Raw genomic sequence first — 17295 nt, forward strand, 5'->3', positions numbered from 1 at the left:
AAGAGAGAAAAAATTTTACTATTTCTTTCTTCTGTTACAACAAATGGTCAGATGCTTAACCTTCATAAAATGTTGGTCATCAACCTCAAGAGGAGGGCTTGACTTTAGCTTTTTTGATCACCAGACACTGTGGCTAGTGGTTTTCCAAAGTTTTTTCACTGGCCACACTTTTGACATCAATACCATGAGGAAAAACGTACATATAGATATTTTTAATATTATCTCATAATTTGACAGCATATTGGGCCTGAAGCACGGATCCATTATACTGTTACACGTGTTTTCTTTCTCAACTGTTTTTTTTACTGCACTCTAAAAACTAATTCAGGGGACCTTTAGTCATTACTTAAATATATATTGTTGTGAAATAAAAAATCAAGTTCTGAAATGCTGTTAGACTTTTTACTTGTAATTGTTATTTTATTGAGCTTGGATGACACACAAATTATGCCTATTGATTCGATATACTATCATGACTTGTCATAGTTGAACATTTTCAGTTAATCAAAAATGTATTTCATTTTAAGTTCTGTTAATGTAAAATACAATCTGATGACGTGTAAATGTGTTTCATTGTTTTGTTGTATGAACACTTCTTTTAACTGGGCTGGGATTTATATTTCCCATCATGCTTTGCCCATGGCACTTGAAATGGAAAGTAAATGCTAAAATTAGGTGTTACATAATGTTTTTTGCACAAAATTAATGGTAAGGGAGATTTAGCAGTAATTAGGGTTTTGTTATGTTAATTTAGAAGAGTTAATGTGTTAATGTGGGTTTTTGGAGAGTTACCATCATGGTGACAAGCGGTGCTTGGTAAGACAATGTTACTTAGAAATGCAGTTTTATTGTGTCCAAAAAGCATCTTCACCTTACTTAAAACAGTATGTTGGATCAACTTAAATATTGCTTTGAATTAATGTAATTCTCCCAATTGGTCCCAAGTTAAAAATTCTAGTGGAAAACGTTAACATCATTTTTTTGTTGAACCAATGTTTTATTTTATAGAGTGTGTGTTTACGTGAATACTTGCCAAGTCGGTCATTTTGACATTATTTTCAGTGTATTTTACAGTTTAAGCGCAATAAGCACCGAAAAAGAACTCAATTTAGTACTGTGAGGCTTTATGTGCACACTTTGGGTGTGAGCACAAAATATGTGGGAATGAGTAGAATATGTGCAATCACATGGCAAAATTCAAGCACTGTAACTCCAACAATATTCATCCGGAGCAAATTAAATGAGCGAGTGAGGGAAGGCGGGTTTGTGTGTCAACTCGCTGTCAGAGAGACGAGAGAGCAAGAAAGCGCAGCTGGTATAGTGTACCTATTCTGCAGAAAATGAGTATTGGAAGCGTTTCAGATATTTCAGTATCACTATGTATTGAAAAAACAATATTGTTGACAATAATACATTGCACTTAGTTTATTATTTCAGATGACTTTATAAAAGACTACAACTGAAAAAATGTGGTTGCAACATGGTTGCATATAAGCTCAGTTTTTAAAGATGACTAGAATTAATATTTTTTAGTATAAAAATGAATGTTATAATAATATTTTATTGTATTATAATCAATTTTTATATTATAAAATGAATTAATAAAATCATAATAAAATAAAAATAGTAAAAATGCACTGAAAATCAATTCAACTTATTTAATTATAATTTTAATTTTAGACTAAGTATAAAACTAGCTACTTTTCATGCTAACATACTTTTATGTTAGATAATAGTTCTCAAAACAAGAAATGTGTGCCTCTAATGCATTTTTAAAGTCCTTTTGTACCATATACATGGGAAATACCAAGTATTTTTTTCAGAATTAGTAGTAAACAAATATGAAAATACTGACAGAACCCCACTCCCCTCCCCCTTTCTCATACAGGAACTGAACTGATCTGTTCACAAACATATCAATCAATGCCTGGCACTGCACAAAAATAGAAAACCTGAAAGAAGAATGAATGATCTTTAGTTAATTTGAAGACAGGTGTCTCACCGCCAGAGAATCTCAACGTTACATCAATAGAGACAGATGAACTTGTAGCTCAGCAAATTAGCTCTTTTCCTGAGCATTGGCTTATTGATACAGGGCAAAACATAGTGAGTCAGCAGGAGCTGGAGTAAAATACAATAAAAAAGCAATTAGCACTATGGAGGAGCACATTACAATGAATACCCGACTGCTGGGAGTGCATAAAATTTCTGTTTTCTCAGTTTTCCTCAGGTGGTGATTTTGATAAAAGAAAAGGTCCGTTGTCAGTTCAGAGTTTAACAAATTGTTAAAGTGTGAAATATTCTTCCATGACAGCTCAGTACAGTAAGTTGAGTGTCAGTCAATATCAATTGGGTTCGCTGCCTAAGAGACTTTTTCACTTCACCAGAATTTAATATCATTCATGTCTTATCCTGGCATGAGGCAGAAGAGGTAAAATGAATTTGGAGAACACGGGTGACAGGGTCACTGTCTCATTTGTAGAAGAACTCAGAGGTTTCTGACATTACAACTTGCAATGGATCTTACGTTAATCACAGCATGAATTATTTAAAGTCATCCCTGGTCCGACAACAGGACAAGGTTTGCTATTTACCTTTTACGAAAATGTACCACACATCTGCCTCCAACAAAAACACCTTCTGTATTTTTTATTACTAAAATGTTTGGTGGTAGATCAGTTCCCGCTTTTGCAGGTGAGGTACTATGTTTTATGATATCAATCAAACAGTTTTTTTTTTTTAAAGCACCACACCAAATTTGACTGCTCATTAGAATTTGGTTAAGGTTAGTTGTTTAGTCATATTAGAAGACAAAATTGTGGCTGTGATGTGAAAGGGGAAACAAACCAAAGGTATCACCTTGTTCACACAGGCGTCCCTTGAAGTGCAGAGGACAATCACAGAAAAAAGACGAGGCTCCGCTGGGTAGAGAGATGGGCCGACACACTCCACCGTTGAGACAGAGCCCCTGCGGGCAGACAGGTGAAGGCTGGGTGGGTGGGAATATTCTGATTCGGCCGCCAGGAGGGGTTTCCAATGTGAAGAGCTGAGGAGGGGAATCTGTGGAGTTTGCTGGTGGGTCATGATGCCATTGAGACCTACAGTAAATAATATGCGAGCAAATGAAAAGGCGAGGATTAAAAATGGATCCACTAAAATACATTACCATGGGGCAAATTTACTAATCACTAATTACTTACAATTATTTCAGAGCAAAAAACATGCATTTAATTCACTAACAACTTGCAATCCAGTTTATCCAGGCAAATTATTCACAATTGCTCCCTTATTTACGAACCTCAGTGATATCTGAGCCTAATCACATCCATTTATGGTAAAAAAGCAAGCGATAAATGAAATGTCATTTAAAAGAGAAGTTTGTGGCATTCATAATTTAATTGAGGATGCTGTTTAAAGTCCAATTCAATTCCTGAATTTAATTTGAGATACCAAACAGGATCCAGAATAGCAAATGAAATTTGAATGTAAGGACACAGAATTAAATGTTAAATTCAAAGAAATTCACATAACTGTAATTTTTAACTAGAAAACTAGACAGACAGACAGACAGATACATGCAGACAGATGGATAGATTAGACAGATAAATAGACATAGATAGATAGATAGATAGATAGATAGATAGATAGATAGATAGATAGATAGATAGATAGATAGATAGATAGATAGATAGACAGACAGACAAATACATAGACAGACAGACAGACAGATATATAGATGGACAGACATAGAGAGATAGACAGATACACAGACAGACACAGACAAATAGACAGACAGACAGACAGACAGACAGATAGATAGATAGATAGACAGAGAGACAGACAGACAGACAGATACATAGACAGACAGACAGATATATAGATGGACAGACATAGAGAGATAGACAGACAGACAGACAAATAGACAGACAGATAGATAGACAGACAGATACATAGATAGACAGATAGACAGACGGATAGAGATAGACAGACAGACAGACAGACAGAGAGACAGACAGACAGACAGACAGACAGACAGACAGATAGATAGACAGATAGACAGACAGATAAATAGACAGACAGACAAATAGACAGACAGACAGACAGAAAGATAGACAGACAGATAGACAGACAGACAAGTAGATAGACAGACAGACAGATAGATAGACAGACAGACAGCTAGATAGACAGACAGACAGACAAAAAGACAGACAGAATTATGTTTTTGTGTGCTTCCTCCATAACCTAGCACTCAGAAATTACCCAAAAGATCAAGAATTACACAATGCAGATTGACAGAATTTTGTGGACATTTACCTGATTTGCATAATTCCTTTAGTGAATTGGGCACTAAAACAATGCAGACTGTGCATGCAAATATGCAGCGCTATCAGTGGGTGACATTCATTCTCAGTGAATTCCCCCCTAGAGTTTTAATCAGAGGGGCAAAGGATATGGAGCGTCCTCCTCTACATTCCTTAATCTTATAATTACACACAACACAGACAAGCCCCATTTGTAAAATTAAAACCATACTCACATGCATATTAAAAATTATGCTATATTAATTATGCTGTTCAACACAAAATGGATGCACATCAGTATTGACATTTAAATCTAAATACAGCTAGGAAGCATCCTAAAAATCATTTCAGACAGCTGAGATATTAAATGACGATACGCTGTCATTTTATGGGAAAGAGCAGATCAAACATTTTGCTAAACACCTCGGTTTATGTTAGATGGAAGAAAGAATGGCATATGGGTTCATGAGGGTGACAATGTGAAATTTATGTCAACATTCACCACAATGTCCTGAAAAATATATTGTCCAGTTTCTCAAACTTAGCTTAAGGGCAATATATTAGACAAGCAATATAATGCATTTGACCATGTTATACAACACTAATTATTATAACTAAACAAATAGAGGGATTATATAGTAAGAAACTCTCAAAACAGTTATGCCTACATTTCAATCACATCTGCAATTAGTGAACACTAAATCAGAACTCACAGAACAACTATGATATATCATTTTAATGGCCCTGACTGATGCTTCCTTTAAATTGTAAGTGAGCACCATATAAGATGCCACAAATTGCTGTTCTTTTTGGAAACACCATCTCCTCATTCCACTGCAATTCCACACAGATGACAGAATAGAATAAATAATATATGATAATTAAGAGAGGCTGCAAATCTATCTCATTTAAATATTAACAAGTCTGTGTGGTCACCAATCTCATGCTTGGCTCAAGACTCATTTCCTACTGCTTTGCAAAGACCTTTCAAAATGAGTGCTTGCATTTTCTTTGAAACACTAACACACCATGTGTGAAGCCACACACTTATATATCCCCAGAATCTCACTCTTGTTGAGCAATTTGTACACAGCATGAACGTACAGCACCTGTGCACTCAAATGATGTGCTAAATTATAGATTGTGTGTTCGAGAGATGGCTGACAAGGCTGGCAAATAGCATATTTCAAGAGCCACGAGACAAAAGGAAAAATACATTTTTTTTTTTTTTTTTTTTTTTTTTTTAAACGGAAGCAACAAAGTGGAGTGAACTTAATATTGATGTCCTGAAATCAGTGTTGGGAAAGCTAATTCCAAACTGTAGCTTTCCAAGCTACTCATTGTTTAAATTAATTCATGATAATTTTTAAAAGCAGTATTTAGCTACTGTACATGTGTAGGAGCCTCTTCAAAGGGAAAAATGTTTTAAAATATATACCTTCAGATTATAAAATTTGTCATTTATTCAGAGTAGCATTTATCTGGCTTAATAACATTGAGGTTTATTGAATGAATGAATCTTGTGATTAATCAGTCACATTAATCAGCATTAATCAGACAAATTTACTTTTTTTTTTTTTTTTAAATAGTTAAAAAAAAATGCAACAGAGTTGAAAACAGTGATGAACTGCAAAGTTCAGTATTTCTCTATAAAAAAATGTACAAAATGCTGTGCTAGAATTTCTACTGACAAAAAATAAATGAATCGTTCCTTTTTGAACAAACTGATTCAATAATATGAATCATTTAAAATGAATTTAGACTCCCCAACACTGCACAGAATTGTATTGATTCCTGATGGAGAATCAGGTTCAATTACCTGCAGTTGTCAACATTGTTCCTGGCAATGGAATGGTCCACACGGAATCTTCTGAGCTTATTAATTTCGATTATTTCAATGCAGCCGGTGTAGTTGTGGAAAGGCTCAGCTTCCTGAGGGAACACGTAAAACAACAAAGTCTCAAGCAGTTTCTTCAGAGGAAAACAGAAAAACATCTCAGACCTAAGGGTGAAAATGAAAAACAGCTAGAAAGCAGCTATTCTGGGAGAAGAAAGTGCCGTACAACAAAGAGGTTGCATTTTAAGGCACAGTTCACCCAAAATGAAAATTCATTATTTACCTACTCTCATGTCATTCCAAATTTGTATGCTGTTATTTTTCCTTGCAACATTTTTTACTTTCCATACAACGGTTCATAGTGACCAAGGACTTGCAACAAGAAAAGTAGTTCACATGACTTGTGCACTATATTCAAAATCTTAACACAATGCAATTCTTTGTGTGATGAATATACAGAAATTTAACAGCATACAAGTCTGGAACGACACAAGTGAGTAAATACTGAAAGAACTTTTTCTTTTTTTTGGTGACCCAAAAGAAATAATTTTATGTTTTAATACAATTACACTTTTCACTGTTTAAACAAATGTATAAATGCTACAAATCCAACTGAATGTTTTTCATAGGCAATTAGATTCTTCAAAAGACAGAAATGGCTCATGCAACATTATCAGAAGGAGAAACTGCATTGATGGCAAAAACAAAAAAAATATAACCTCAATTTCATTAGCAGTGCTGTGAAAAGCAAAAAAAGTATGTGGATTCAATCTTTGTTGTCTAGACGAATACATCTCACCCTCTCCTTTTTTCTTCTCTTAACAGTATCTCAAGTGCCCGTGACCTGCTTCTAGCTGCCTGAAGGAAAATGAAAAGTGTGCCTGCTAGTTTCTCAGAGCTTTATCACTGTCAATATGTAGACCTTGACAGTTCTTTGAAGCCCTCTGAACCAGTTTTTAGTAACCTGAAAATTACTGTAAAATTCATGTCCATTTTAATTCAAATTAAGTTGTTGGTAACTCTGTAGTAAGTGGTCAGGTCATTGTTTAACGTTGTTGTTATGCTAATTTAATATACATTTAATATCACCCCATTTCTCAAATATTCTGAAAACGGTTCATTCGAAGATTCAGTCTCTCTAAACCCCTCCTTTCTGAGAGCCTACTCTGCTCTGATTGGTCAGATGGCCCAGTCTGTTGTGATTGGTCGAACGCTTACAGTGCGTGTCGGCAACTAAACACCTATTATCATTTCTGAATTTCAGCTCTGTAGGATTACTCAGCACTTTTATACACAGTGATACAAACAGTAACAATAGCGTAATTTTTTCTCATATCATTTACAGCGTGAGTTGCAGAACATGCAAAGTGGATTCGCAGCACTAAAAACAGCGTTTTCTCGACATGTCGACAACATAAAACTCTTCCACACCTCAGCTACAACTACAATGTTTGAAGACATTGTTCGTGGTCAGCCAGTGAAAACCATAGGCTGGCATTATGCAAATTTATTACATTGTTATGTAGGATTGTAACAGGAAGTGAGACTGGAATGTAATGGAATGAAAGGTAATATTTGAAAAAGCATGACAGGGGCACCTTAAGGCTTGTGAGCAATATTAACTATAAACATATTATGACTTTTTGATGACTAACTCTCTCAAGATGAAATTGCATGGTTAAAATATTGTATTTGGATATAATTAATTGAAATTGGATATACTTAATATTAAATGGCTAATTAAGAAAACTTTACATTTCAAGCTGAAGTGTAAAGTGTGAAGTGTAAACTATAAATTTTAAGAAAGCATGAACACTTTATTTTGAAATAAATTTTATTTTTCAGAGATAGACTACTGTTAATTTTATGATTTCTTTTATGCTATAATGCTAGAATAATTTCTTTTATGCTATCAAAGGCTGCATTTATTTGACCAAACCTACAGTCAAAACTGAAATATTGTAAAATATTAACTATAGTTAAATATTAACTTACTGGTAACACTTTACTATAGGGTCTCAATTTTTAATATTACAAGCAATACATTTGTTACAGTATTTATTAATCTTGTTAATGCTACAATGTAAACCCAAATAAGCTGGCAAAACAAAAAAAAAATTGAGGTAATCAGTTACATCAATTTTTTTTTAAGTTAAGAAATTTAAGTAAGCAGAACTTCAACAAGTTCATAAAACTCAAAACAATAAAACAATTCAGATGACTTAAAATGTGTCAGTTGTGAACTCAAAAGAAAAAGAAAGCTCTAAATGCTCATAAAAGTTCATTTGATTGAACTAATTTGTTTAATTTGAGTTTGCCCTATTAATTATTTAATTATTTAATCTAACCAATTAATTATTTTGAGCACTAGGGTTTACAGAGTAGTTAATATAAATACAGTCTTTGATTATGAACTGAGATTAATAAATGCTGTAAAAGTATTGTTCATTCTTACTTCATGTTAGCTAAAGTTGTTAACTAATAAAACCTTGGGAACGGAGCGAGGCCGGTGGTGCGAGTGCTAATGAGTGTCACCTGTGCGCCACACCGGTCTTGAGTTCCACGCTTTACTTTTTTATGTTTTGTTGTTTGTTTATTTGTGGTTTAAAGTTATGTTGAACATTCGCCTCCTTCTTCCCTGAACTCAAACCTTGATATATATATTATATATTATATATATATATATATATATATATATATATATATATATATATATATATATATATATATACACACACACACACACACAATAGCAATACATTGTATACACAAACATACAGTGGGTACGGAAAGTATTCAGACCCCCTTAAATTTTTCACTCTTTGTTATATTGCAGCCATTTGCTAAAATCATTTAAGTTTATTTTTTTCCTCATTAATGTACACACAGCACCCCATATTGACAGAAAAACACAGAATTGTTGACATTTTTGCAGATTTATTCAAAAAGAAAAACTGAAATATCACATGGTCCTAAGTATTCAGACCCTTTGCTGTGACACTCATATATTTAACTCAAGTGCTGTCCATTTCTTCTGATCATCCTTGAGATGGTTCTACACCTTCATTTGAGTCCAGCTGTGCTTGATTATACTGATTGGACTTAATTAGGAAAGCCACACACCTGTCTATATAATACCTTACAGCTCACAGTGCATGTCAGAGCAAATGAGAATCATGAGGTCAAAGGAACTGCCTGAAGAACTCAGAGACAGAATTGTGGCAAGGCACAGATCTGGCCAAGGTTACAAAAAAATTTCTGCTGCACTTAAGGTTCCTAAGAGCACACTGGCCTCCATAATCCTTAAATGGAAGACATTTGGGATGACCAGAAACCTTCAGCTGGCCATCCGGCCAAACTGAGCTATCAGGGGAGAAGAGCCTTGGTGAGAGAAGTAAAGAAGAACCCAAAGATCACTGTGGCTGAGCTCCAGAGATGCAGTCGGGAGATGGGAGAAAGTTGTAGAAAGTCAACCATCACTGCTACCCTCCACCAGTCGAGGCTTTATGGCAGAATGGCCCGATGGAAGCCTCTCCTCAGTGCAAGACACATGAAAGCCTGCATGGAGTTCCAACAAGACAATGACCCTAAGCACACAGCTAAAATAGCGAAGGAGTGGCTTCACAACAACTCCGTGACTGTTCTTGAATGGCCCAACCAGAGCCCTGACTTAAACCCAATTGAGCATCTCTGGAGAGACCTAAAAATGGCTGTCCACCAACGTTTACCATCCAATCTGACAGAACTGGAGAGGATCTGCAAGGAGGAATGGCAGAGGATCCCCAAATCCAGGTGTGAAAAACTTGTTTCATCTTACCCAAAAAGACTCATGGCTGTATTAGATCAAAAGGGTGCTTCTACTAAATACTGAGCAAAGGGTCTGAATACTTAGGACCATGTGATATTTCAGTTTTTCTTTTTGTATAAATCTGCAAAAATGTCAACAATTCTGTGTTTTTCTGTAAATATGGGGTGCTGTGTGTACATTAATGAGGAAAAAAATGAACTTAAATGATTTTAGCAAATGGCTGCAATATAACAAGAGTGTAAAAATGTAAGGGGGTCTGAATACTTTCCGTACCCCCTGTATATATTACTGACCCCAAACTTTTCAGTGGTAGCGTACACTACATAGCCTTTTTCTCAGGATATGACTCTAAAAATAACCTCACACAGAATCAGTTCTTACTTTATAGGGTGAATGCCGGAGAGGAAGACCTCCTACGAAGAGATGGTCAGTTCTCTGTAAACTCACGGCTGATGTGTCATTTCTTGGAATACTTCTGACAGTCTTAAAGCCAGAAATAGTGACTTCAGCTGCACACTGAGGAAAATATTGTCTGTGAAATTAAAAAGATAAAAACAAACTAAAGGAGCAGTTTGACATGCATAAGGACAAAATGTTCTCTGTCTTGTTAGAAACCATCATTTCAGGCTCCCGTTTCCTGTATCTCTTCGCCTAATGGCTGTAAGTGCACTCAATTAATGATCTTTAGTATTAATACCACAGATGTCTTTTAAGGCAATTCAGTTTATGTTAATAAGATACATTTGCTATGCCTAAAGGAGAACACAATTACTTTAAAAGCTAAGCACTGCTAATGCTTGCTTTATCTGTTATTATTTTCTGCTTTTTTAATATTCAGACCAAAAACAGGTTATGCTGAATGACTCCTAATGAATGTGTTGTTTCCATGGATACTTGAGATACAGGAAGGCACTGAGAAAGAAAAAAGGGTCCACAGTGAATTCATTAGCCACTACAGCATTTAAAATATCATGGTTATCGTGGTTTTCAACTGGAACTAACTGTCTCTGTATGATTTAAGGTCATGCTATGTATGTAAATGGTTTAATCTCATTTCAAATATCAGCATATCATAACATAATGTATGTGATACAGCTTAAAAAAAACACAGTTGCAATTGCAACAACTGTAAATGGTTTTATTGCCAGTTAAATGCTAATTAAAACGGCAGGCTACTGCTGTAACGCTGTAAATCATGACAGAAAAAAAAAAATCCACTAAACAAAACAAATGATTTGCTATGCTCAAGGGCATCTTTCACCTGCAGCTAATTGTTTCCTCTCTACCTTTTAAAGACATCTTATGTGTCTCGGACAGACTGTTCCGGAGATGTACCCAAGCCTTGGGAGTTTTCCAAAGCTTATTCTGCCCTTCCAAACAACAGGGGAGGAAAGATAATTACCTCAGTGTGGATTCTGGGATAACTATGTGCAGCTGGAGGATTGGCCTACAGATGCTCAGCTCATAATGGCAGTACCCCCCCTCCCCAGCCTTGATATCCGTCTCCCCCTTCCCCGAGGTTCAGAGAAGCCAATCTTGACTGATTTGTTAAGCCTCTAATTCACAAGCCGTGGAGTTTTTCCTCTAGCATTGCTCCACACCTCAAGGAGGACAGACCACCAGGCCCTGGACGTCCTCCCTCTGGAGCAGCCGGAGAGACTGTTAATTTAGAAGAGCTCCGCCAGAGCAGCCTGGCATCTCGCCAGAGATCCACTGGTCCCATTGAGTCTTTGAGAAGACAGTTCCTCAGCAGGACACACAGAGAATGCTCCTTTCACTTAGAAATACTTTAAACGCAACAATAAAGCACAGCACGGTCCTTTAAACTGTTTCACACTTTCACTTGGTCATGTGAGACATGGATAAGTGAGTGAAACTTAAAGCACTGCATTGTACCTTTTTTTTTGCAAAAATATAATTTTATATTTTCCCCTGTGGTCCACTTATATTGTTTTGTGCACAAAAAACGATTGTTACTGAATTTTACATGACCATTTTCCACCCTCTCTGTGACCCTCAGTCTGTTTTTTGAGCCTTTAAGAATTCAATAAAACTTTATTTTGATGGTCCACTTTAGACATTCTGTTGACTATAAGTAATGTTGCACCTACATGTCAACTAACTATATAGACATGGTAGAGTATTAGTAGACTGTCTACTTAATATCTGCTAACGCTTTATTTTGATGCTCCCCCAACAGACATTCTACTGACTATAAGTTACTTTGCAAGTACAGGTCAACTTACTCTACTATCATTGACCATTTACTAATAATCAACTAATACTCAACCTACATGTCAACTAACACTCAGAGTATTAGTTGAGCATTACATTACACAACATTACTTACAGAATGTCTAAAGGGGACCATCAAAATAAAGTGTAACCGAGAATTCTAAACGGTGCTTCATCACGGTTGTGCGAAATTCAGAATTCTTTTCAGTCCATGAGCTTCAATTTGAAAGTAACTCGTCATGACCCACAATTAGAATATGAGCTGGAAGAGCTGGCAGAAAGAAGAATGTACTGAACTGCAATTCAAAGAAATTCAACACAATGCCACAAAAGATACATGAAATTAGTGCAACAATTTTTGTAAAAAAAAAAAAAAAAAAAAAAAAACGTGACTAAAACTAATGACTAAGTCTATTCCCTGATATGTAGAATAGAATTGTCTTTTAACAATTAACACAGACATCAATTTCAATTTGTCACTCCTATTATTTAAAAAATAAAACCAAAAAACTCATATAATCATGCATGTTAATATGAATTTAGTGTGGCAAAAATCACTTACTAGCCTTTTCTGTGTAAAGTTATAGTGCAACAGTCAGGTTCATTTGATTTTGTAACGGTAACTTATAACCTTCAAAGACGCACCTATTGTGAGCTGAGGTTGTTAACCCATGGTATTTGCTTCTGCTGAAGATGTCAGGCCACATTATTTAATATACATATTTTTTTTTAAATAATCGTGTTTAACAGTGGAATTACCCAGTAGTTCTTTCTATCGTTAAAGGGATAGTTCACCCAAAAGTGAAAATTCTGTCATGTCGTCCCAAACCCATGAGACCTTCGATAAACTTTGGAACACAAATTAAGATATTTTTGGTGAAATCCAAGGGTATCTGAACCACACATAGGCAGCAACGTCATTGCACCTTTTGAGATTGTTAAAATAGTCAACGTGATTGGTTCAAACTTAATGTTATGAAGTGACGAGAATACTTTTTGTGCGCAAAGACAAAACACAAATATAATGTACAGAGGCTGGTCATATAATTAGCATATCATCAAAAAGTTGATTTATTTCACTAATTCCATTCAAAAAGTGAAACTTGTATATAATATATTTATTCATTACACACAGACTGATATATTTCAAATGTTTATTTCTTTTAATTTTGATGATTATAACTGACAACTAAGGACAATCCCAAATTCAGTATCTCAGAAAATTAGAATATTGTGAAAAGGTTCAATATTGAAGACACCTGGTTCCACACTCTAATCAGCTAATTAACTCAAAACACCTGCAAAGGCCTTTAAATGGTCTCTTAGTCTAGTTCTGTAGGCTACACAATCATGGGGAAGACGGCTGACTTGACAGTTGTCCAAAAGACGACCATTGACACTGTGCACAAGGAGGGCAAGACACAAAAGGTCATTGCAAAAGAGGCTGGCTGTTCAAAGAGCTCTGTGTCCAAGCACATTAATAGAGAGGCGAAGGGAAGGAAAATATGTGGTACAAAAAAAGTGTACAAGCAATAGGGATAACTGCACCCTGGAGAGGATTGTGAAACAAAACCCATTCAAAAATGTGGGGAGATTCACAAAGAGTGGATTGCAGCTGGAGTCAGTGCTTCAAGAACCACTACGCACAGACAAATGCAAGACATGGGTTTCAGCTGTCGCATTCCTTCAGTCAAGCCACTCTTGAACAACAGACAGTGTCAGAAGCGTCTCGCCTGGGCTAAAGACAAAAAGGACTGGACTGCTGCTGAGTGGTCCAAAGTTATGTTCTCTGATGAAAGTAAATTTTGCATTTTCTTTGGAAATCAGGGTCCCAGAGTCTGGAGGAAGAGAGGAGAGGCACACAATCCATGTTGCTTGAGGTCCAGTGTAAAGTTTCCACAGTCAGTGATGGTTTGGGGTGCCATGTCATCTGCTGGTGTTGGTCCACTGTGTTTTCTGAGGTCCAAGGTCAACACAGCCGTATACCAGAAAGTTTTAGAGCACTTCATGCTTCCTGCTGCTGACCAACTTTATGGAGATGCAGATTTCATTTTCCAACAGGACAGCACCTGCACGCAGTGCCAAAGCTACCAGTACCTGGTTTAAGGACCATGGTATCCCTGTTCTTAATTGACCAGCAAACTAGCCTGACCTTAACCCAATAGAACATCTATGGGGTATTGTGAAGAGGAAGATGCGCTATGCCAGACCCAACAATGTAGAAGAGCTGAAGGCCACTATCAGAACAACCTGGGCTCTCATAACACCTGAGCAGTGCCACAGACTGATTGACTCCATGCCACGCCACATTGCTGCAGTAATTCAGGCAAAATGAGTGCTGTACATGCTCATCCTTTTCATGTTCATATTTTTCAGTTGGCCAAGATTTCTTAAAATCCTTTCTTTGTATTGTATCTTAAGTAATATTCTAATTTTATGAGATACTGAATTTGGGATTTGCCTTAGTTGTCAGTTATAATCATCAAAATGAAAAGAAATAAACATTTGAAATATATCAGTCTTTTTGATGATATTCTAATTATATGACCACCACCTGTGTATAAAAAAAAAAACACTCTATAGGCAATTTTGTTGCCATGACAATGCAATGCCTAAAAGCTTCTGATTTCAAATCCTCCAAAATTGGCTCTATAATTACATTGTGCCTCCATAACCTTTTTTTTTTTTTTTTTTTTTTTTTTTTAAAGAAAAGGATAAAAATCAGGGGTGCACATAATGGAGGAAAGCGCTAACCAAAATTTTTGAGGATCGGTTCACAGGGACACGTTTACTTACTTGAGTAGGATTTTTCTCCATCTCTGGTAAGATAGCAACCATGATGAAAAGTGTGTTATTTAATTATTAGGTGTGCAACGGATTGCAGTTAATCTGTGATCCGTACGGATAAGGTCCAGTGGTTCGGCATGCATGCGATTCGCGGATTAACTGCAAAATGTAACCATCATAAAGTTAAAGTTTATCATTTGGACGTGTTTTGTCTCGCCAATTAACACATTCAAACAATTTTAAAAGCGGAAGAAGAGGCGAAAATAGGGACTCGTGTGCTGGTATCTGTTTGCCTCACACCCCCGAAATGTGTGCAATGAAGAGAGAGAGAGACAATCAGACAGCGCTTGAACAACGAATTAATTCCTCTTTCGCGTTTTCTTGCGCTTGAACAGACACATACACACAAAATGTTGTCAAAATACCTATCTTGGCAAGTATTCTCTCAGTTATGTCATAAGTGAACAGCTGAGAAAGAAACCGGATGTATGTCAGTTATTCGGTCCGTGCTTTTCTTCTTAAAGTGACAGCAGCCTAATTCATCATCTACCATGTTCAAGAGAAAAGAAGATAGTGAGGAGAGCAGTCAGAAGGAAAATGATGATGACAGCTTTTAGGATAAGTGTGTCACGTAAAGTGTGAATACCAGCAACATCTCCAGGTGCTCCCTTGAGAACCAGACCAAAAAAGTTGTGTGCATCCCTGATAAAAATCCTTTTTGTGTTAATCAACATTATCGATTTAGCTGAATTTGTAATAAATCTGGAATATTACTTTAAATACTAACAGCTCCTACATTTAACGTGGTTAATGAATAAGACAGGAGGTTTTTGACCTGAAATTCAGCCCAATGACATGACACAATTGTTTAGTGAATACACATCTTCACTAGTACAACAAACTCTATTTTAAAAGATGAAGGAAATTTTGATTTTAACAATATGCGGCCTTTTAAGAGATAGTCTCAATCCTGATTTTTTTTCTTTCTTTTGACAACACTCTTTCAGCAAGTCTTTTGCTAGTTGGCACAAAAGTAATGACTGATTTGTGCAGCTGGTGTATCTTGGAAGCTATTCAAAATCTCTATGAAAAACAGACATAAACAGGCTGACGCACTCAAAATCGGGAGCTGGCTAAAGCGTCAGGATGTGAAGAGGCTGTGCTGTCTCTCAGAGACTCAAAATCTGATGAAATCTTTCAATGACTGTGTGACCGTGCATTTCACTTTCTGCTGAAGCGGATGAAAAGAAACAAACCTAATGGACCTGTATGAATTGTGCTTTTGAACATCAAAGACCTTTCAGCAATCTTTTAGCTCTCAGTCAAAATACCCAGAACTAAAAAAATCTGGGGTTAGATTACAGAGTTGAACAAATGTAAGTATAAGAGGTGGGGAGAAATACTCCCCATCATGTAAATGAATAATATGTGTATTTTACCTGTAAGGATCTCAATGCCATTTGATTGGATGTTGAATGACTGACAACGAATAGAGCCTTTCTATACTTTAAATCTAATTACTTTCTGTGGTGTATTTCAACTTATTGATAAGCTGTTATGTTACCTTTACATTAACAACCAGTTTCACCATCTGTTTCCAGTTAATCAACTTTTTCCATGCCCATTACACAGTTGTCTGATTCATTTTTAACCTCTATGATCTCAAAACTACTTGCAGACTGGAGGAGAAATTCTCTTACCTCAAAAGCACCACATGCTCATCTCCATCAGCAACCTGCTGTGCTGTATTGAGCCGCTGAACTCCCTCATTTTGGTTGCAAGAAAAGTCATACTGGAGTGTGTGGGTAATGTGGGTTAGTTCGTATTCTTTGATCCATTATGTGCAAGGGTAATGACATAACTTTGACATACAAATGTATATGCATATGCAGTTTTACCTGAAGCGTTCCATTGGAAATGTAGAGTTTGAAGAAGACGACACCTTTTTTGGCACTGGTCGAATACAGCAGCGTTCCGTATCGGGAATCAGTCTGGAATCTCACTGTGACACTGAGCGTAGCTCCAACTTCAATGCCCTCAAACTCCAAAAAGGATTTCCCAGAATATCTCCCGAAACTAATATCTGCAGGAGGGAAACATAGCAGTTAAACAGCGTTAGTGTAGCTTCGCTCAACTTGAATAGTGTTGAGAAAAAGTCGACATTTGTGTGGATGTGTTTTGGCTGTAAAGAGCTGAAATTTGCATATATATCGAAGGATTTATTTAATTATAGGTGTTAGTAAACAAAAAAAATATATATATATATATTTTTTCATAATTATATATACAGTTGCATTAAATATTTATGTTGAAATATATAATTAATA

General features: G+C 36.0%; 1 protein-coding gene across 1 annotated transcript in view; it reads right to left on the reverse strand.

Moving 5' to 3' along the window:
* eys (eyes shut homolog) overlaps nucleotides 1-17295 on the reverse strand; it is a 300156-nt gene that overhangs the window by 89982 nt on the left and 192879 nt on the right. The window contains exons 30-34 of the mRNA XM_067386962.1: nucleotides 16867-17051; nucleotides 16669-16760; nucleotides 10328-10478; nucleotides 6121-6233; nucleotides 2860-3098 (exon numbers count right to left, since the gene is read on the reverse strand). Of these exons, the coding sequence (XP_067243063.1) occupies nucleotides 2860-3098; nucleotides 6121-6233; nucleotides 10328-10478; nucleotides 16669-16760; nucleotides 16867-17051 (780 nt within the window). The remainder of the gene's footprint in view (nucleotides 1-2859; nucleotides 3099-6120; nucleotides 6234-10327; nucleotides 10479-16668; nucleotides 16761-16866; nucleotides 17052-17295) is intronic.

Source organism: Chanodichthys erythropterus, chromosome 5 (genome assembly GCF_024489055.1).
Source record: "Chanodichthys erythropterus isolate Z2021 chromosome 5, ASM2448905v1, whole genome shotgun sequence".
In the NCBI taxonomy this organism is placed as follows: Eukaryota; Metazoa; Chordata; class Actinopteri; order Cypriniformes; family Xenocyprididae; genus Chanodichthys; species Chanodichthys erythropterus.